The 19,247-nt window shown below is 32.9% G+C and overlaps 1 protein-coding gene across 1 annotated transcript in view; it reads right to left on the bottom strand.

Annotated features, from left to right (window-relative positions):
- Positions 1 to 19,247, bottom strand: part of LOC146168160 (polycystin-1-like) — a 129,215-nt gene that overhangs the window by 43,736 nt on the left and 66,232 nt on the right. The window contains exons 33-54 of the mRNA XM_083389118.1: positions 17,125 to 17,267; positions 15,696 to 15,905; positions 13,242 to 13,352; positions 12,948 to 13,182; positions 12,696 to 12,886; positions 9,067 to 9,250; positions 8,809 to 8,999; positions 8,602 to 8,745; positions 8,364 to 8,507; positions 8,168 to 8,275; positions 7,890 to 8,096; positions 7,680 to 7,772; positions 6,629 to 6,766; positions 6,357 to 6,572; positions 6,150 to 6,281; positions 5,479 to 5,679; positions 4,398 to 4,535; positions 3,639 to 3,776; positions 3,407 to 3,568; positions 3,057 to 3,181; positions 1,872 to 2,001; positions 396 to 493 (exon numbers count right to left, since the gene is read on the bottom strand). Of these exons, the coding sequence (XP_083245244.1) occupies positions 396 to 493; positions 1,872 to 2,001; positions 3,057 to 3,181; positions 3,407 to 3,568; positions 3,639 to 3,776; positions 4,398 to 4,535; positions 5,479 to 5,679; positions 6,150 to 6,281; positions 6,357 to 6,572; positions 6,629 to 6,766; positions 7,680 to 7,772; positions 7,890 to 8,096; positions 8,168 to 8,275; positions 8,364 to 8,507; positions 8,602 to 8,745; positions 8,809 to 8,999; positions 9,067 to 9,250; positions 12,696 to 12,886; positions 12,948 to 13,182; positions 13,242 to 13,352; positions 15,696 to 15,905; positions 17,125 to 17,267 (3,439 nt within the window). The remainder of the gene's footprint in view (positions 1 to 395; positions 494 to 1,871; positions 2,002 to 3,056; positions 3,182 to 3,406; positions 3,569 to 3,638; positions 3,777 to 4,397; positions 4,536 to 5,478; positions 5,680 to 6,149; positions 6,282 to 6,356; positions 6,573 to 6,628; positions 6,767 to 7,679; positions 7,773 to 7,889; positions 8,097 to 8,167; positions 8,276 to 8,363; positions 8,508 to 8,601; positions 8,746 to 8,808; positions 9,000 to 9,066; positions 9,251 to 12,695; positions 12,887 to 12,947; positions 13,183 to 13,241; positions 13,353 to 15,695; positions 15,906 to 17,124; positions 17,268 to 19,247) is intronic.

The following is a 19,247-nucleotide window of genomic DNA, read 5'->3' as shown; positions in this document are numbered from 1 at the left end:
TAGCGCCAAATTATCTGAGGTTGTAGGAAAGTGTTAAGTGATTTCTAAGGGGTCTGCAGATTTCCCAAAGATAAAAAATGTTAAACTTTTACTTTTACATTTAGAAACCTTAAAAGCTTCAGCAAGTTTGTTATTCTTGTCAGAAATTTTCTTAAAAGTTCATCTCTATTTTGTAAGTTTGAACGCACAGAGAAGTTTTAGAAAGTATGAAATCAAGTTAGCTTTGACAAAATATACTTAGCTAGCAATATATAAAAATACGGATAGAAATTCAATGTTTTAAAAATTTATAACAAAATATTATTTATGAGGCATCTGTTATACTTTATTAATAAAAAAAGTCAATAAAAAGTTTAGTATTGTACATTGTTTGAACACAGAGAGGTAATGCTTACTCGTTCAATCCCACACTGTAGGTTCCCAACTCATCTTCAACAATGACTTGTATTGTTACATTGTAGTTATTGTCTTTAAAGCCCAGTGGAAGATAAGCCTTAAAATGCATTGCATAGCATTAAAATATGTACTAGGCTGTAGTTTGGCCCAAATCAATGAACTGCATGTTGCACAATTAACTATGGCCCACAGAATTTTATTTCGTTTTGAAATGCCATTTTTTGAGTACCAAACAAAAAATTGAAGTTGATCATCTATTCTGTTTTCTGTAAAAACTTGCATGCAATATTGTGGCTGTAGATGATGGCAAAATCAGACCACTCAGGTCTAGCTACGAGCTTTTGAAAAAAATATGTTTTTAAAATCTGTTGTGTTGGGTGTTTTGAATGATTTCAAAAAAGTTTTACCGCCAACCAAATTAACCAATTTAGGATTTGCGTTAGGCAAAACCATTGCAAAAAAATAAGAGTATTTACTGAGTATGTAATAAAGACATTAAGTTTTAGCAGTGCAATATAAGATTCATAGAACTAAAAAGCACTATGAGATTCACAGAGCTAGTGAATAAAACTAATTCAAAGGCAAACAGAGGTTAAAATTTAAAGTTACTTTACCTTTTTATGTTAGCAACTAGGGTTGTTCAAAGTAGAATATCAAATCCTTGGATTCGAATCCAGATGGGATTCGAATCCAATTCTGTTATTTATGTTGGGTAATTGGAACCGATATAATTTAATGTTTAACCGCTGATGGTTGCGCCTAATTGTACCAATGCATGTGGTAAGTTGGCCTGTGTTGCGGCGACCAATTTATAGTGCTTGCTTTAAATGTAACCTGGTAGTGCAGTTTCAGCGGTTTTTCGGGCGACCAATCAAGCCTAAAACTATATTTTACATAAACATGGCAAAACTAATGCAAAAGAGTAATTACTTTTTTGGGCAGTTTTGTATTACATAAACATTGTTTAATGTTGATAACTTTCACTGTATCCTGCAAGGTGTAATACAAACCATCTACTGAAAAGTTTAACTTTACTTCCAATAAGTGCATATGTGGTACAATTATAATTGTACTGATAAAGTACATGAACTTTAAGAAGCCATTAAGCTGGGGGATAAGTCAATGTTACACTTAAGTTGCAGCAACTTAAGTAAATTCGCTATTTTCAGCATCACATACGCAGACACTATACCAAGCTGTTTGTTTTGGTAAAATGACAAAAAGATCACAGGGACAAAAAGAACAGACAATCAAAATATATATAATAGGAAAAAGCATAAAACTTCACTAATAAACTATATAAGTTTTGTATTTTAAAGCTTTAATAGTAAATACGAAACAAAGATCTGTTTATAGTTGTGTGAAGTTATGTTGAGAGCACATTTGAAAGTTGATACCAAAGGGTATGGACAAGCAGTTTGGCAAAAAATGGCTAAATTCCCCCAAAATGATTCTGGATTTGCCAAAAAAATTACCTCATAAACAGAAGATGTTCCACGATAGATAATAAAGTCATCGACACGCGAGCCATGTTTGTACCTAATAGCTAGAATTGTATACACAAGCAGTGATATATCTTCATCTTCCCATCCAAAACATTGAAATCTTTAAAGCATACAATTTTGTTTCATTAAAATTAAACATGGGTTAAAAATAATATTAGTTTTAGATAGAAATATTGAAGACAGGTTTGTTAAAATTTTCAACAAAATATAAATCCGATCAGCAAAATTATCTGTTTTTAGACATTTGCTGAAGCTCATGCTATCATCAGTGTAAAAACGATGTTGGGTGGTATGGTTGACAATCTACCCAACAAGGACTAATTAAAAAAGCAATTGGAATAGATAACCGAGTTAACACTCGGATCTTACTAAAAGCAATTAGATGGTATTGGAATTACATCCACCATTGCACGGTTGATGGGTAATGTTTGTATTAATTTTGTGTATACAAATGAAAAATCAGTTTGAAAACCTATGAAGGCCTGTTAATGACTTTTCTCTTGTGTTTATAAACATAAATGCTCTGAACACACTTTTTAATTACAACAAGCGAAATCTATAAGATTTTGTACACCAAGCAGTTGACCACAATTAATGGACTGACCTATTTGGATGTACTTTACCATGTATTAGCCAAAGGTTGAAGACCATTGCTCTAGGGTGCCATTTTAAGTTCAAGGGTACAGATAGATATTTCAAATTCTTTAAGATTCAAATTTTTGCTCTATTGGTAAGCTTATTATAATAGTACAGTTAACCACTCAGCAAAAATAAGAGCAAGGGTGTCGCGAACTAATTATGATTTCTGCAGGGTGACGCAAGCCAAAAAAGGTTGGGAACCACTGAACTATGAGGGTGGTCAACATCAATTGCACTAGGCACATTTATCTTTTTAAAACTTAGTGGTTCTAACTGATCTGTAACTTGGCTGTTTTTTCTGCTTAATTATTGTCTCTTTTTCCTTTATTGTGTTTTATCTGTTTTATATTTACCTTATTTTTAGGTTTGTACAAGCAATTTGATTTTGCCTAAAGGACAAAAAACATAGAAATATGACAATTTCATAGAAAACTAAGGATTTATATTTCATTTTTCAAAACAAAAAGTATTTATCAATGAAGTTATTAATTAGGAAATCCAAGAGTTCCTTCATACCTTACTAATGTTTCAAGCACATATATATGGCTTCCAGCATAACTCAAAGTACAATTTCCATTCACAGGTGGTTTATTTGCATACAATACCAGTTTGGAAACTCCAGATAGATTTCGTACTGTGATCTAAATGCATTTATTTATATATTATATATATATATTCAAACTTTAATTATGTGAATGAATTAAAAAAACAAACACTTGTGGATTTCATTGTAAAAAAACAGAACTATTTATCTATAATAATGAGAACTGTCTAGATTCAGGCGAACAGCAAAACCAATTTATTTTTATACAAAAACTGACACAAACAACCAAATAGAACAAATAAAAATATGAAACAAATCTTACTGTTAATTTAAATTCGTATTCAAAATAGGACTGCATTGCACCAACTCTTACAACAAGATATTTTCCAAATGCACCTGTTGTCGTGGTAACGGTAGTTAAAGGAAATGTCATTGGCTCATGTTGACTACTATTTCGACATGTTGCTTCCCACAGATAAGTAACCTGTAAAAGTTAACCATCATTGACAATATAATTAATCAAGTTTACATTACAACAACATTTCTAAGAGCACCTCATCTTGTCTTTCACATGACTCACAAGAACCCAACAAAATTAAATGGTGTGCAGAACTAGTTTGAAGAGATGACTGCTTTCGACATGAAATACAAGTTATTGTGACGGTTGGAATAACACTTTGGACGAAAATAACCTAATAAAAAGAGTTATTCATTATATTCAATAAAGTTTTTTAACTATTGCAATCAAATTATTATTTATAATAAATAGACATATTTTACTCATTACCCATTGTAATTATTTCCAACTGAAGTTCACAAATTACAAAATATATGACAACATACCAAACTTTTGCTTATGTTTAGTAGATTTTTTACATTTTATATGTGTTACATAATAACAGATTTGTTTTAGTAATACTATGGTATTTACAAAAACAGTGGTTCCCAAACTTTTTGTTCTCGCGACCCCTTTTAGGTTTTCAATAACTTGCGCGACTCTCCAATTATAGTGTATGATATATAAACCAGAGTAAAAAAAAACACATTTAAAAATAGGCAAAATTTAAACTGGGAAAAAATATAGACGGATTTTATCAAAATTTGGCTAAAATATCAGGATTTAAATGCACAACAAGCTAAAGTTACGGTTGGAGCGTCCATTCATTTTTATTAGACATTGTTTGACTACAGCTACGCTTGATTGATTACTTGAAAAGTGTAATGGTTATGTCATAAACACTTAAATCTGAAAATTATAAAGGCTAAATAATTTTATTTACAGGCATTAGTTATACTATAAAACATGTGCATACACTTTGCCATGATGACACAGGAGCTTTTCCCTTTTTGTATGCTGCTACAGTAAAGTTATATTCGATTCCCGGAAGATACTCTTGAGAAGGCAACTCAATAGTTTCTCCCATTTTCCAGGAAAAGCAACTGTCACCTAACTGAAAATAAACATTGGTAAAACATACTTTTAATGAAAAAAATAATTCCTGATAAATTATACCGGTCAGATGCTTTTTTAAAAGCTGGTCGGATGTGAATCACCAGTTGGTTCAAGTTTAGGCCATTTTTCAAAAGGGTAAGTTTATAAAGGTGTAAATTTCTTAAAGGTAATATGCCAGTTATTTTTTTTTAATGTTGGCTGAAACATATTCTTATCTCATTTAATATTTAGGCACTGAAGAATTACGAAAATGCCTTAATATTTTAAATTAAAAAGATAATCATTTCTGCTCCTAACTAAAAAATATCAGGTAAAACCCCTGTTCCTAATTAATAATCTAAATAAAAAACCATATTATTTTTATTTTTACTTTTACGACAAAACTAAGTATTTATAGATTTTTTTAACTAATTTATTTACACAAAAACATGAATTATTATTAGTCTTCAATCCCAAAATTACATTCCTCAAAAAGTGTATCTACCCTCTCATAACATTTTCATAGATTTAAATATATTTTGTATTTTATGAGACAAAATATCTGACTTTGCCCAGATTACAAAATAGCTTTCAATACATGCTAAAAAGCATGTCCTATAATTGGCATTAGTGGAAGTATATAGAATCTGGTATCCTAAAAAACAACACACATGCGATGATGTGAAATAATGGGTTCAACGCATTAAATAAAAATAAATAACCATTATAAGCGTTGTCCAGGCTAAAAACTATTTTACATGGACATTTTCAATTTTTTCTGAACATAAAGACAAGTATAACTTGTATGTTTTATTCGCCATCTTTACTAAATCCTCTCCCTACCCTAAGAATAAAATAAAAAACCCTACCTTGTTTCCATATTTTGAAAACCAATAAAAAACTTATTTTCTTAGTATTTTATTGATTTGGGATTTACATGATTTTCATGAATTTCTACACACCTTTGAATAAATTTCACTATTTATGGTGGATAGCTTGGTTTTTTTTGAGGTGCAGGTCCAATTATAATTTAGCTGTGTCTGTTCATCAGAATCAAGATCAGGGTCAAAAGAGGAACTTGCATCAAGAACAAGGGCGAGAGCTTGGGTGACAAATCGAAATGTTCCTCCATTAATAATAACAGCGAGAGGGGTGGAAATTATCTGAGTAAATCATGGGCTGTATAAATTAACAAAACTAAGGAGTTTTTTTAAATTAAATTACAGCACTCTATAATTTAAAACATTTGCCTTATACTTTTCTAGCACTGGTTATGTAAAACGCAACAAAAAGTACATGTTTAACACCACTACAAAACAAACAAAAAATATAGTATTATAGCAAAATTGTATCAATTTTATATTTGCAAAAAAATATTTTATAACCAGATTGTACTAATTTTTGATGCATCTATAAATAGTAATGACAAAACACTGGTTTGTATAGTGGTTAATTGGTTAGTTTTTAAATATCGCCATTCCATAGTTTACATTTATGTCAATAAAAATACAATAGAAGTCATTAAATATAAATAAAATGAGTAAATACATGATATATTTTTATCTAAATATGACAAGATGTTGTATATGCCACTTAGTATGAATTGCTAACCTATATAACAATCAATATATACCTCTATTGGTGTTGAAATAGTATGAGTAAGAGGTGTTCCAAAAAATGAAGCTGTACAAGTCACACAATAAGAACCAATATCTAATGTCAATGGAGATAGAACCAACAAAGGGTTACGAACTGGTGGGATTTTCTAGTAATGTATTTGAAGTTTACTGTTAATAGATAACCAAAACTTACTATTAATAGTATTTATTAAAATATTTACCACTGTGTCATTTTCAGAAAGGTATTCACATGAAGTCTTTTGATAAATCCTCCACACATATAGTACTATATACTCTGTACATCCAAATGTATTTATTTCTGTTTCAATATAAACTTTACGGGATCGGTAAAATTGATTAGCACCGTTATTAACGAATACTAAATCAGGCTTTTCACATTTCAGTTCTCCAATTGTTACATTAATTGTTTGGACAACCTAAAAGAGTAGCAAAGTTTAACAGAATGCTGCAGAAATATCTAACTGGTAATTACCTGTGAGGCTTGATTATAGGAAATAACATGTATTGCATAATGTCCTGGGGTTGAATATGAATGAAATGCAACAGTTCCTGAAATGTTTTGGATATTTCCTACTTCATCAAAATCCACAAGATGTTGAACAGAAGTGCCCTTCAATCATAATGCATTTAGTGTGCTATTAATAACTGATTTGCGCACAGAAAACATTGTATCTTGATGAAAAAGATTGACAAGTTAGTTTAAATAAAGCTGAGCCAACAATGTTGGGACAATAATATTCACACCACAATAAAATAGAAATAAAATGGACAATTTAACATATTGATGTTTTAGCATATAGTTAAGGCTGGGCCACCAATATTAAAATAGTGATAGTCATGCCATAATTTAAAAAATACAAATTAATATATTGTTGTTTTTACTTGGCACAACCAATAAATTGATTTTATTACAAAATAAGTCATATCTGTGGTTCAACATATTGGTTGGTGCCTCCCTTGAAATCATTTAATGAAATGGGCTGAAAACCCAACAAAAAATAAATGTTATTTAGGTTGAGGTAGAGTGTTGCGAAAAACTGTGTTAGTGACCATTTGCACACTTACAATGCATACAAATTTCCCAAAAAAAGTTTGGAATAATCCAAACACATTTATTAAGATTAAAGTAAGAAACTATTATAAAATAATAATAAACATGTTTTATAAAGGCAGTATGATTTAGTGCGTTTTTGTGACTAGAGACGGCAGTTTACACTTGTTGTGGCATAATTTACACAGTCTTCATGAGACTACTAAAATCAGAATCTGCTCCATACACAAATAAAAACAACTCATTTAAATTTACACCAGAAACAAATACAAGTCAAATATTTTTTGTGTGTTTAGTTTTATGTTACTTTAAAATCCAAATGACATATTTTATTTCATGCCATACAAATCAGTTTTTTTTTTTTTTTTAATTTTTTGAGGTAACACATTTACTTCAAAACTGTCAGATTCTGTTATGATAACCTTTTTTATTATGTAGATTTATATGCTTATGATACGTTTATATGCCATACCGAATGCACAATAATTTCCAAAGTAATGTTTTGGTTGGTAAATGCCTTTTCAGAATTTAGAAGCCGAACTTCTACGTTTGGTTGTGCTTGAGCCTGCAAGGTATTTAAAAGTATTAAACGCAAAATTGGACAACAATGAAATAAATAAGCACTATCAATTTAAGTTCAAATATTTTTTGAGTTTGAAATGCATTATGAAACTTATTTTACCTCTAAAATAAGCTTTTCTGTTAAATTGAAAACAATGTTGTCAGCAGTCAAACTCAAAGCAACTTCACCAACATTTGTCACAAGGATAAAATCACGACCGTTGTGCAATTCAACTCCAGATTTAGTCTCAACAGACCATATAAAAACTATATCACTTCCGGACTCAACTGATGCAGTCAAATTATATGGCTTTCCACTAATAATGAACTAAAAGTAAACAATAACAGAAATAAAAAGTTATATTTTTTTGATTTTTATTTTAATTTCAAAATACTCACATTTCTGTTTTCAACACCAAGTATTTTTAAACCAGATATTTTTTCTCTGACTGATATATTAAATGTTTCACTTAATTCAGAAGCATTATTGTATGCGAGCACAGATGCCTGAAAACAAAGAAGTTTAAATAAAATAAAATTATGCTATGATTTGTAAATCCTATTTTAGTTAAACATGCAACATATTATAAAAAACCTCAAATATTCCAGGCGACAAGTAACGGTGAACAACTTCTTTTGAGGAAGAATTTCCCAGAAGTTGTTTGTTAAGAGCAGTTCCATCCCCAAAATTAAAATCAAAGTATATAGCATTTTCTGAGGGTGTTACTGATGCACTCATCTACAAAATAGTTTACTGTCTTAATAACACATTTTACCAACAAAAGATAAACATCTAATTTACTTCAGGAACACCAAATAAAGATTGCACTTACAGTAAAATTAAAAGAAATTCCTGTAATTTTGGTTTCTAAATAAATAGCAAGTCCAGTTACAGGAGCCATCACATAGACTGTAGTGTTAAGGCTATCCCAGCTAACTAAATTTGAAGCATTAACCATCATTAAATAAGTGGTAATCTGTAAATTAAACAGTTAAAAACAACAATAGTACAGAAAACTAAAAAAGCATTATAAAAAAACCTCTGAAAAATTCCAGTTGATTTGACCATGATTAGATAGTTTAGATTCTGATTTTATACCATTTTTAATATCATGAAATTCCCATTTATAAATAACGTTTGATCCATTAAAAACAGATGCACGAAATAGTGACCTATTGTTGAATGGAACATAAAAAGGGACAATTGAATTCATATGGTCCACACGCAATCCTGCAAAAAAACTTAAGTTGTTGTAAGGATGAGAATATATTATAACAAAAGTATGTTGTTACATTACCATATATATGATCTTGTACTTGTAAAGAATATTGCTTGAAGTATTTTCCTAATGGATTTTCTATTGTTAAGTCTATGGTATATGCACCAGCAACTGTGTAGGTATGGTTAAACAAAGGCCCAATGTTTGAAAAAATATCACGTGAACTCCAGGTGTAAATTACATTACTGCCTTCCGAAGTTACCTGAGAAAAAGTTTAGCTAAAATTAATCAGAATTTTCTTTTGAATAACTGAATCCGAAAGGTAAAAATCAAACCATTCTGGTTGCACATCAATGATAAAGCATAAAGTAAGTACAGAGCAAGTACACTGAAAATCAGTTTGTTTGGATCTCACATGAGATACATTTTGCTCCTAAATTCATCATCACTGTAGTATTTAAAAACACAACACAATAAAGCAAGTTGTATGCAATAAGTTAATAAAAGCCCAAACCAACTGTTCTAGACATGGTGCGCTATGTAAGCCACAACTGCTGCACACGGCGTAAAGTATAAATGACATCGAACCGATAAATGCTTTGTTTTGGCATACATTCATACATTTAAGTGGAACAACCTAAAACCTACTTCCTGAACAATCAATACTGCAACTGATGGTAATCAACTTGAGTTCTTAGATATTTATCTCTCGGTATCCACCCGACGAATAAAGATGCAACACGAGGCAATGCGAAACGAATTCGCAGACAAAGATATCACACAAAGCTGAGAAAACGAAGGCTGAAAAATTGACACAATGTCCTATTCCCTGAGGAAAAGCAAGTCGTCAGGTAGCCACCTTAACAGCAATTCCAGCGATCAAAAGCATTAGTTCAGCACAAAAGGTCAACAATAATTAAATTTGTGACATTTACCCCCTCTTAAAGACAATCCTTGCTCATTTACCAAAAACACAAATTTAAAGCAAATTTCAAAACAAGCTACAGTCCACACTTTACCCAAACTTAAAACAACTTTGTGATGGCACAGTTTAGTGAGACACAAATTTGGATAACCAGCAAAATGAACATCTTCAACAGACCGTTTATTCGCAGTTTCCAAAGCCTCGCCGCACAACTTAGCGTCTTCAGAACACCTTTTGTTTTCTGATTTAGAACAACTTTCGTTTAACGTTTCCAAAGCCTGCTGCACAACTGAACGTCGTCAGAACAACTTTCGTTTGTTGTTTCCAAAGCCTTGATATACAACTGAGTGTCTTCAGAACACCTTTCATTTGACCTATCCAAAGCCTCGCTGTACTACTAACCTTCCTCAGATGAGCTTTTGTCGGTAATTTTCTCGTCAACCAAGCTTCCCGAGCTTTTCTTGTCCGGTGCTGTTTTCTTGGTTGTTCATAACACTTTGCGCAACAAGCGACGGATGCAAAGCACTTGTGTATTGCATATTTATAACACATTTTCCTGTTAAAGGCATTTCTCGAAATACTTCTGCTTGGATGTCCACTTTGACTTGTCGATCTCCCCATTTTTGTTTCATAGTCTTCTCTTGACTATCATAAGAAGTATCCTGCCTATTTATCTTTGCTCTTGAATTCGGCCAGCTTTAATAGGACTGGTCTCCGATGCTGAAGTTGAGTCAATTCCACTTCCAGCCGATTCATTTCTAACCAAAACCCATTTTCACGGTGGCTGCCTCTTATTTTGCCTGCCATTCCTCTGCGCCTCACACTTTTATCAACTTTTTATTCACTGGCATGTCATCACCCACCCCCTCTGTTTTTAAGATAGTTGTTTTTGGAGAAGTTACCCGCCTAAAGAGACTGTATCACCTTTATATGTAAAGCATTAGACTACATTTCATAAAGCTCTGGTTCACATCATTATGAGCCTGGCCACACTTTCGAGGTAACATTTTAACTGTCTGTAAATTTTTAAATTCAAAGAAAATTCCTTGAAGAACTGGATTTCTAAAACTCCTACAACTATCAAAGAGAGAAAGTACAAACAGAAAGCTATGGTAGCATACAAAAAAGGCCTCTAACTCTTGTCGAAGGTAACAGCATTTTGCATGATTGTGCAAGTATCTTCTCAGACATCTAACAAGATGAAGAAGTGCCTAAATCTATGTTGACTGAAAAATGAAAAAAAAATAGTGTAAAAAATATATTTCATTTATAAAACACATTTTTTTTTTAAGATCCATTACACAAAAAAACATGTGGTTGTTTCCACACATTTTTAATCTCATATATATTTGAAATCACAAATATATAGGAACATCCTTACTGCAGGCTAGTTGCTTTTCTAGCCTGCCCTGCTTGCATCATTGATGGACAGATTCGGTGGGTCTGCAATGGCTTTCAGTGTGATAATGATATGTAAGCCGTAATCGTTGGTCAAAAAGAAACTTTAGAAGGGCTAGATCTCAGTTGTTAACACACATATGTGTGTGCATATTTCATTGAATAATAGTATGGACCCCTTTAATATGAAGTTGCTTGTACTAACAGATTAAGGAAGCATTAGCATATGGTTGTTTCCCTACTCGCTCCTCGCTGAGCCTGTGTAGCTCAGTTGGTGGAGCGACGGACCCGTATGACTGGAGTTCGTGAGTTCTAACCTCACTGCAGGCTAGTTGTTTTTATAGCGTGTCCTGCTTGCATCATTGATCGACAGATTAGGTGAGTCTACAATGGCTTCCAGTGCACTATATAGAAACATTACGCACTACAATTTCGGAATTGCTTTTGTTGTGCCTCTCTGAAAAAAGTTATGTGCGAAGGTCACTGTTTAGCGTAGAAAAGGGTTGTGCTAGCTATATAGATTATTATTATTATTTTAAAAAGTACTCAATTTGATCATAGAATTGTTAATGTGTTTTGCCGTTTTGATTGGCAGCACTTTAGCACTCATATATTGACTTAAAAAAGCAGTCACAATAGTCCAAATTCAAGTTAAATAAACAAGTTTGGTATTCGCATGGGTGGATCCAGGAGCACCAGGCCATGCTTTCTCAACTACACAAACTATATTTTTTGTCTGTTTTAACTTTGTAAATGCAAAAATTTTTGCACCGTGACCCGACTTCAATTTTTGTTAGGTCTATCTATGTAACAGACAAAGAAAAGAAGACCTGAGCATATGCCAGCATGGTGGCCATCATGGCAAGCTACAAACAATAGTCAATGGCTTTCCAACTAATGCACTAAACACACTCAAAAGTCCTTTTAAGCTGCATAAATTTCGGTATTTATGACGCATCTTGCACTGTATGTGGTAGTGTCTTGCATTGTTTTTGGTAAATAACTAATTGTTACAAAGTGACTTTTGTTGAGCAAACTCAGTTTAACCAACTAGATCGGTGAGAAAAAAATGGCTTAACCTTATAAATGCTAACATAAATATTCAAAAAATGATCTTACCTTGCAGTAAACAGTGTTTTATTTGCACCAGTTGTGGCTTGCTAGTGCACCCACTTGCTTAGAACAGTTGATTTGGGTTTATATTTACTTATCGTATATATCTTGCTTTATATTGTGTTGTGTTTTTAGATACAGCTTATGCTTTGGGGGCAAAACATATTTATCATACAAACAGACTGATTTTCGGTTTACTATGTTCTGTACTTAGTTTAATCTTTATTGCTTAAAATAAATGATTATATTTAAAAAAAAAAATGAATCTAACCAATATTTGTGCAGGATACCCAGTCTGAACAGCATCCAAAGGGTTGTCAAGTTTGGTCAAAGTTATATTGGAAATTGCTTGAATTATTATTATTGGTTTAAACACTGTTTTTGACATAACCGTATTAGAAACATTTACGTAAATAGTATAGTTTCCAGTTTCTGTGAATGTGACATCTATTGTTGATGAATCTAGAAATATATTTAATTAATATTTTTCTATTATAACTTTAGAATGACAAACATAAATTACTTGAACTATTTTTAAAAATCTGGCCAGTAGAAGTTACTATTTCCCAGTAAATTGAAATGTACAAAATATTTTCCATAGTTGAAGAAATAATAGGTGCATAGTCCCCATAAAATGTCTCAAATTCTAGCTGTGTGTGAATCCCACCATATCCATTTTTAGTAGAGTTTGAAACAATAAAAAGACTAGTAATATTTGCTGCAACAATCAAAGTCCGAGAAAAGTTTTGCGCGCTCACCTGCAATAAAAAAAATGCATCACTTAAACATTTATTTACTTTAACAGAGGTAAACTCACTCCATTTTCCGCCATGTAATGTATCACAAATTCGCCAGGATTTTGAAATTGATGTAAAAAAAATGGGTCACTTGATTTTTTCACCCAAGTTGCAGGCAATCCAGGAGAAATCTAAATGAACAGGTCAAAGAGTTTATCAACTTAGTCATAAACCACTGCACAAAAATACATGGTTGTGAAAACTTTACAACACAATACCCTGGAATCATGTAAAGATATACTCAAAATGCAGTTGTTCTCAAGCGAGGATATTTAAGGATAAATTCCTATTTCTGAAAATAAATTTTGAGGGAGGAAAAGTATTAAAGTATTTTTATATACTTATAAAGAATGACGTTTGGTTATATGTACTTTCTAGTGTTACTGTTATCCATCAATCTGGTAAAAAATGATCATTTAGCCCATTTACATGCACCATTCGCAGGCAGATTAGATTAAGGTTTAATCTGGATTGAATAGTAACCCGTTCTAACGTCAGTTTTATATGGCACGAAATTAAGGCCAACTTAAGTGTGCAAGTTGCACTAATATGCATGTTTCTTTGTTGCAAAACAGGTAATTTTCCTGAAAATTTTATACTACCAAACCACGCTACCGTGGCAACCTTAACTGCGCCATTTCAAAATCAAAGTTGCTTTGCATGATATTCCAGTAGTGCATGCTGCAGTTCACTAAACTTATGACACACAACCGCTTTTTCAGCTTACTTGTTGCGCTATCAATCCAATGCTGCTTTTTAAACAAGAAATAATTTGCTTAAGGTTTGCTGACAGAGTATGTTTGTGACTGTATACTGTATAGTGCTCGTTTGCCTGGCAAATAGAATGTAAGCACGGAAAAGTTAAGTTTATGTGTGCTGAATGACTCTATATACAAGGTAGAGTAGACAAAAGAAGGGTAAGAATTTTGATGTTCCATAAGTGACTAAAAATACGGTATTTGTTACTAGTCTATGTAAGTAATTTGTATTAACTTTGTTGTTTAACAATATAAAATGTTATTGGTTACTTTCGTCTGCTAATATTCTTCAAATGTTTAGACAATAACACAAACATCATATTGCTAAACACATATGGAATTTCAACTTTAGAAATCTCGGCGTCTCGCATTGTGACTATTACATCCGCAGCTTTTCCTTAGCTTTGTGCGATTGTTTAAGTCAGTGCTTCTCAACCTTTTTTCGCGGCGACCCAAATAGTAAGTGTAAGTATGACAACTTAGCTTTGGCGACCCAATTGTTTTTTCTTGTAAGCGAACAAAATTAGGCATAAGCATAAAGAATTTCGAATTTAAAAAATTATTATAAGACATTATTTGTATTGCTTCCTTAATTTTCCAAATTTGTTTCTCAGAAGCAATCTCAATTAGTATAAACATGTGAGCTAATGCGGTCGGCGACCCAACCAAATCAAACAGGGACCCAATTTTGGGTCGCAACCCATGGGTTGAGAAGCACTGGTTTAAGTCATAGTTGCGCAAGCATGCATGGATGCTATTTTAGCAATATTTGACCCTCGGTCTTTGGGGTTTAAAATAACTTGTTGCAAATAAATAAATTGAGTACAGTTGGTCTGATAAAAACAACTAATTTTTGCTTAATGTTTTACGCCAGTCGGGTGAGTGGGTGCCAATCAGCACTCAATCAGAGTGACTTGCACTCACATTGGCGAGCGGGCAAGTGTGAAATCCCAACCTATTTACCACAAAAATTTTCTCTATAAGCATATTCTAATACAAAATGATTTGTATGCAACTGACACAATTTATTTTGCTCACTAACAGATTAGATTATAGCATTTTTTTCTTCCTTACGGGTCAGAGCTGTCGGGCAGATGTTAATAGTGGCAATACAAATCAAAAAAAATTTGTCACAAAACAACACCAAAAAAATCTTTACTTTGTATTTCAGGTAGCGAAAGGTGTTTTCTTTATTTATTGTAGTCCCATGGATAGAACTTGCGCAACTGTGCAGATAATCGTAAAATTGCGGATATATTCACACTAATATTTGGTTTAAAAATGGATTGTGCACTAAGCGGTTTTGTAGCTGGCACCTGGCAATAGGGTTGACAACACACAGGTTTCTGCCGGTCAATAATTGACTGTTTCTGATTAGGGCATTTCTCTATTTTATGACAACATAAGGTCAACTGGTTAAATCTGGTGATTCTTCAAATTGAAAGTTCAGAACATTCCCCACCACTTTTTGAATTTCTGGATACACTCTTGCATTAGGCCATTTTTAAGTATTTATGTTTTATTGTAAAGCTGTTAACAATTAAGTTGTAATTACAAAATCAATTAAGCTGTAATTACAACATTAATTTAAAACGAAGGCAAAAATAACAAAAGTTACTAATTTTAAATAAAAGGGGTAATCAAAAGAGTACAAAATTAGCTTAAAAGTATATAAATTAATTTTGTTAAATCATCATTGTAAATTTTGTTACTTACATTCCAACAAAAACCGTTGGCATTTCCAATGGAGGAGAAATTTAACCAAACAAAACTACCCTCAAGAACAACAGGATCAATTTGACTGACTTCCACACCTTCAATAGGAGATTCAACAACAATTCTTACATAGAGGTTATCCAGGCTAACATTGTTTTGAGCAGTGACAGTTATAAAAAAATCATCATCCTGCTTGTAAATATGGTTTACCTATGAAATTCAAAACACAAAACACCTTAGTCAATCACACAAGAAATACAATATTAATCAATTATACATAAAATCAATTATATTTATTTGATGTTTACAAATCGTAGATAGTTTTTTATATAACTCAGATAGTCATTTGGTAACTTTACTAATTACTGCAGTAAAAGTTATATAAGCTAAAAGTGGACTGCTATTTAATCTGTATGATCCAAAGCAGGGGTCACAAAGACTTTTTTCATAAAGGCCGGAAAAATGTTGGGATTAAATATTGTGGGCCACTGAAATAAGATTTTGTTTCGATTTTATTCAATTTGATCATAACTAAACATAAAATTAAATAATATTTAACAAAATCTAAAATAAGCTTTATAATATTGTTGTTTGGTTTAAATTTCGAAATTAAGAATGAATTACATCAGACATACTTTTCTATACCTTTAATAACCGTAACCGTAGTATAGGGATTATTAAGAAAATATGATGCAGGCTGGCAAAAATATACTGGCAGTCTGGCCATAGTTTAGTGTCCTCTGACCTAACATATGGAGTTGGCTTGGTCGTAATGATACTGAAGGAACGTTTTTATCTCTAGCTTGTACAATGTGGGGCTCAAAAGCAGATCTACATAGCTCGCATTCATAATATAAATCAAATTGAATTGGTATTAAGGTGACTAGGTATGTACTAGTTACATACCAGTTATGTTAAGATTAGTCTCTTTGCTAACAACAAATCTAAACTTCATGCAAAAAAAGGAAAGTGGTGCCATAAAACTCACTTTATGTCACCAATAACATACATAGCCATAATAGGTGTTAAAACAATAAGATTGTGTGAGTGTTTCTTAAATTTATTGAGCAAAAGGAGAGAAAATACATGAGGATTACGAACTTGATACCACCCTGAAACTGCATGCGCGCCGTTTCGACAATCAGCCGCTCAGCTGCGTCATGTGTTACATTGAAAAACCCAATAGTTAAACCAAATGCATTTTTTCACACTTCGGGCGATTAAACTATATTTCAGTTCTATATTTTTGCATGAGATCATTAGAGAACAACAAGTAAATGTTTAAGAATAATTGTTCTATGACATCACTTTATGACTAAACTTTCGGATGTCATCTCTTGGGCAAAACCAAGTTTTGTGCAAAAACATTCATGATGCTAATTTTTGCTACACACCCCAGAAGCTCAATATTTAAAAAATCAAAATTAACCTTATCCCCTATTTTGTTTAGGGAACCATCACCAAACTTCCAGATTACAGAAACATCTGAACCGATGTACAATGCAGTATAAGTAATATTATGTCCTCTTGCAATCGCTGTACCATAGGCTGAGCTTGTTGAAACCTTTAAACCTAGAAATAAAATAAGTCAGACATTAACAACTAATCCATAATCTTCTTTTCAATTAAAGCTGGTGTAATGTAGACTTAGATAAGGCGTGACGCAATGACCACAAATACAAAAATGTACATTACTTAAAATATTGGCGTTTATCAAGTGATGGGACACGTTGAATTAAAAATTAAGATTAAAATACATAAAAAAATCTGACATAAAAAATGAAGTTACCAAAGTGTTACTTGCGATAGAATGGGCGGTATAAATCGGGAGAAACACACAACATGACATTAGCTAAATTAGGTTGACAAAAATAATGTGAATCGTTATGTTTTAGAGTTTAGAAAATGGCAACATTTAGTTCATATTTTGATGACGGAATACATTTGACCAAAGCGCAAAAAATACATAAATATTAGACTAGGTTAGTTAAACTTTTGTTGGAGTGACACACAGAGGATGCTTTTTTGTGAGTAAATTAGCCAAAAAATCGCGAAAAGATTCGCGCCAAGCTATGCCTGACATGCAGGGGAGCTATACCGGCCAAGCTGTCAAATTTGTTTAGCGTGTATGGAACAAACAACCTGTGATGTTGCTGGCATGCTTTTTTTAGATGCTTCGCACGACAACATTTTCATACTGCGCAGGCATCGCTGTTTGGTAGCACAGTGCTAAAGCAGTTATTCTGAGGGTATTTGCATTAGCACCTCATTGAGAGTTAGTCAGCGTGTTAAGGAGGGTGTTGCATGAGCTCACTTTACCCAGCTAAATAGGATGTTCAAAATGTGCCAGGGACGCTCCAGGTGATATTTAGGTGACATTTGGCTTGTTTATTGCACAGATGGAACAAATAAATGTTAATTATAAAAAAGGGTTCTTCCACGTTTCGATAACCTATCCAGGTAATCTTCATCAGGGCATATAAACTTGTAACCTTGCAGAGGTATATATATACAGTGAAGAAAAACGACGAAAAAACAAGGTGGCAAAACGAGGCCAAAAAAGAAAACAAGGTGCGAATAACGTGAAAACCGGCTGCAGCCGTCTAATGGCCGCTACTGCACAAAAATTGATAGGAAGGTGCAAGAAATGTATCTTGCTTAACGTTCATGGTGTTAAAATGAGTGTGTATCGCCCAGGATTCTAAGAAGACACGGCGGTGGTAATCTCCTTCTCTAGTTACAATCGAAGCACATCCAAAGTCAATGTGATGACGTTGCTTTGTCGCGTGACTGGACAAAGCAGATTTCGACGCATCATGTTGCCGTACATCTCGTTGATGTTCTTTCCTTCTCGTATTAAATGCTCGTCCCGTTTCCCCAATGTACTCTGCGGAACATTCTGCACAGGGAATACAATAAACCACCCCCTTTGTGTCAAATATATCCACGAGGTCTTTGGGTTGGGAAATCATCCTGCCCAGGGTCTGATATGGTGTTACCGCCACTGTTAAACCAAAATTGCGTAACATGCATATATTATATATATTTTACACAAAGGGGGTGGTTTATTGTATTCCCTGTGCAGAATGTTGCGCAGTGTACATTGGGGAAACGGGACGAGCATTTAATACAAGAGGGAAAGAACATCAACGAGATGTCCGGCAACATGATGCGTCAAAATCTGCTTTGTCCAGTCACGCGACAAAGCAAGGTCATCACATCGACTTTGGATGTGCTTCGATTGTATACCTCTGCAAGGTTACAAGTTTATATGCCCTGATGAAGATTACCTGGATAGGTTATCGAAACGTCGGTACAGAATAAATAATTGTCGGAAGAACCCTCTTTATAATTAATATAATGCCTGGCAGCAACAGTATATTCAAATAAACTTGTGTTTTTAAAGGATTTGCCTAGAATGAATTTCTTGTGTGTATGGTGTTGGGGTGGAGCAAGTATTACAAGGTTGGTTTCTACTGCTTTTCGCTGGGCAGCTAAGTAAAGGTCGTCAGCATAGATATGGCGATTAGTATCTTTCAGGCTTGGTTGATC

The sequence above is a fragment of the Ascidiella aspersa genome, chromosome 1 (assembly GCF_963924565.1).
Source record: "Ascidiella aspersa chromosome 1, kaAscAspe10.2, whole genome shotgun sequence".
Lineage (NCBI taxonomy): Eukaryota > Metazoa > Chordata > Ascidiacea > Phlebobranchia > Ascidiidae > Ascidiella > Ascidiella aspersa.
The sequence above is the reverse complement of the archived record's forward strand: the minus strand, read 5'-3'. Positions and strand labels throughout refer to the sequence as shown.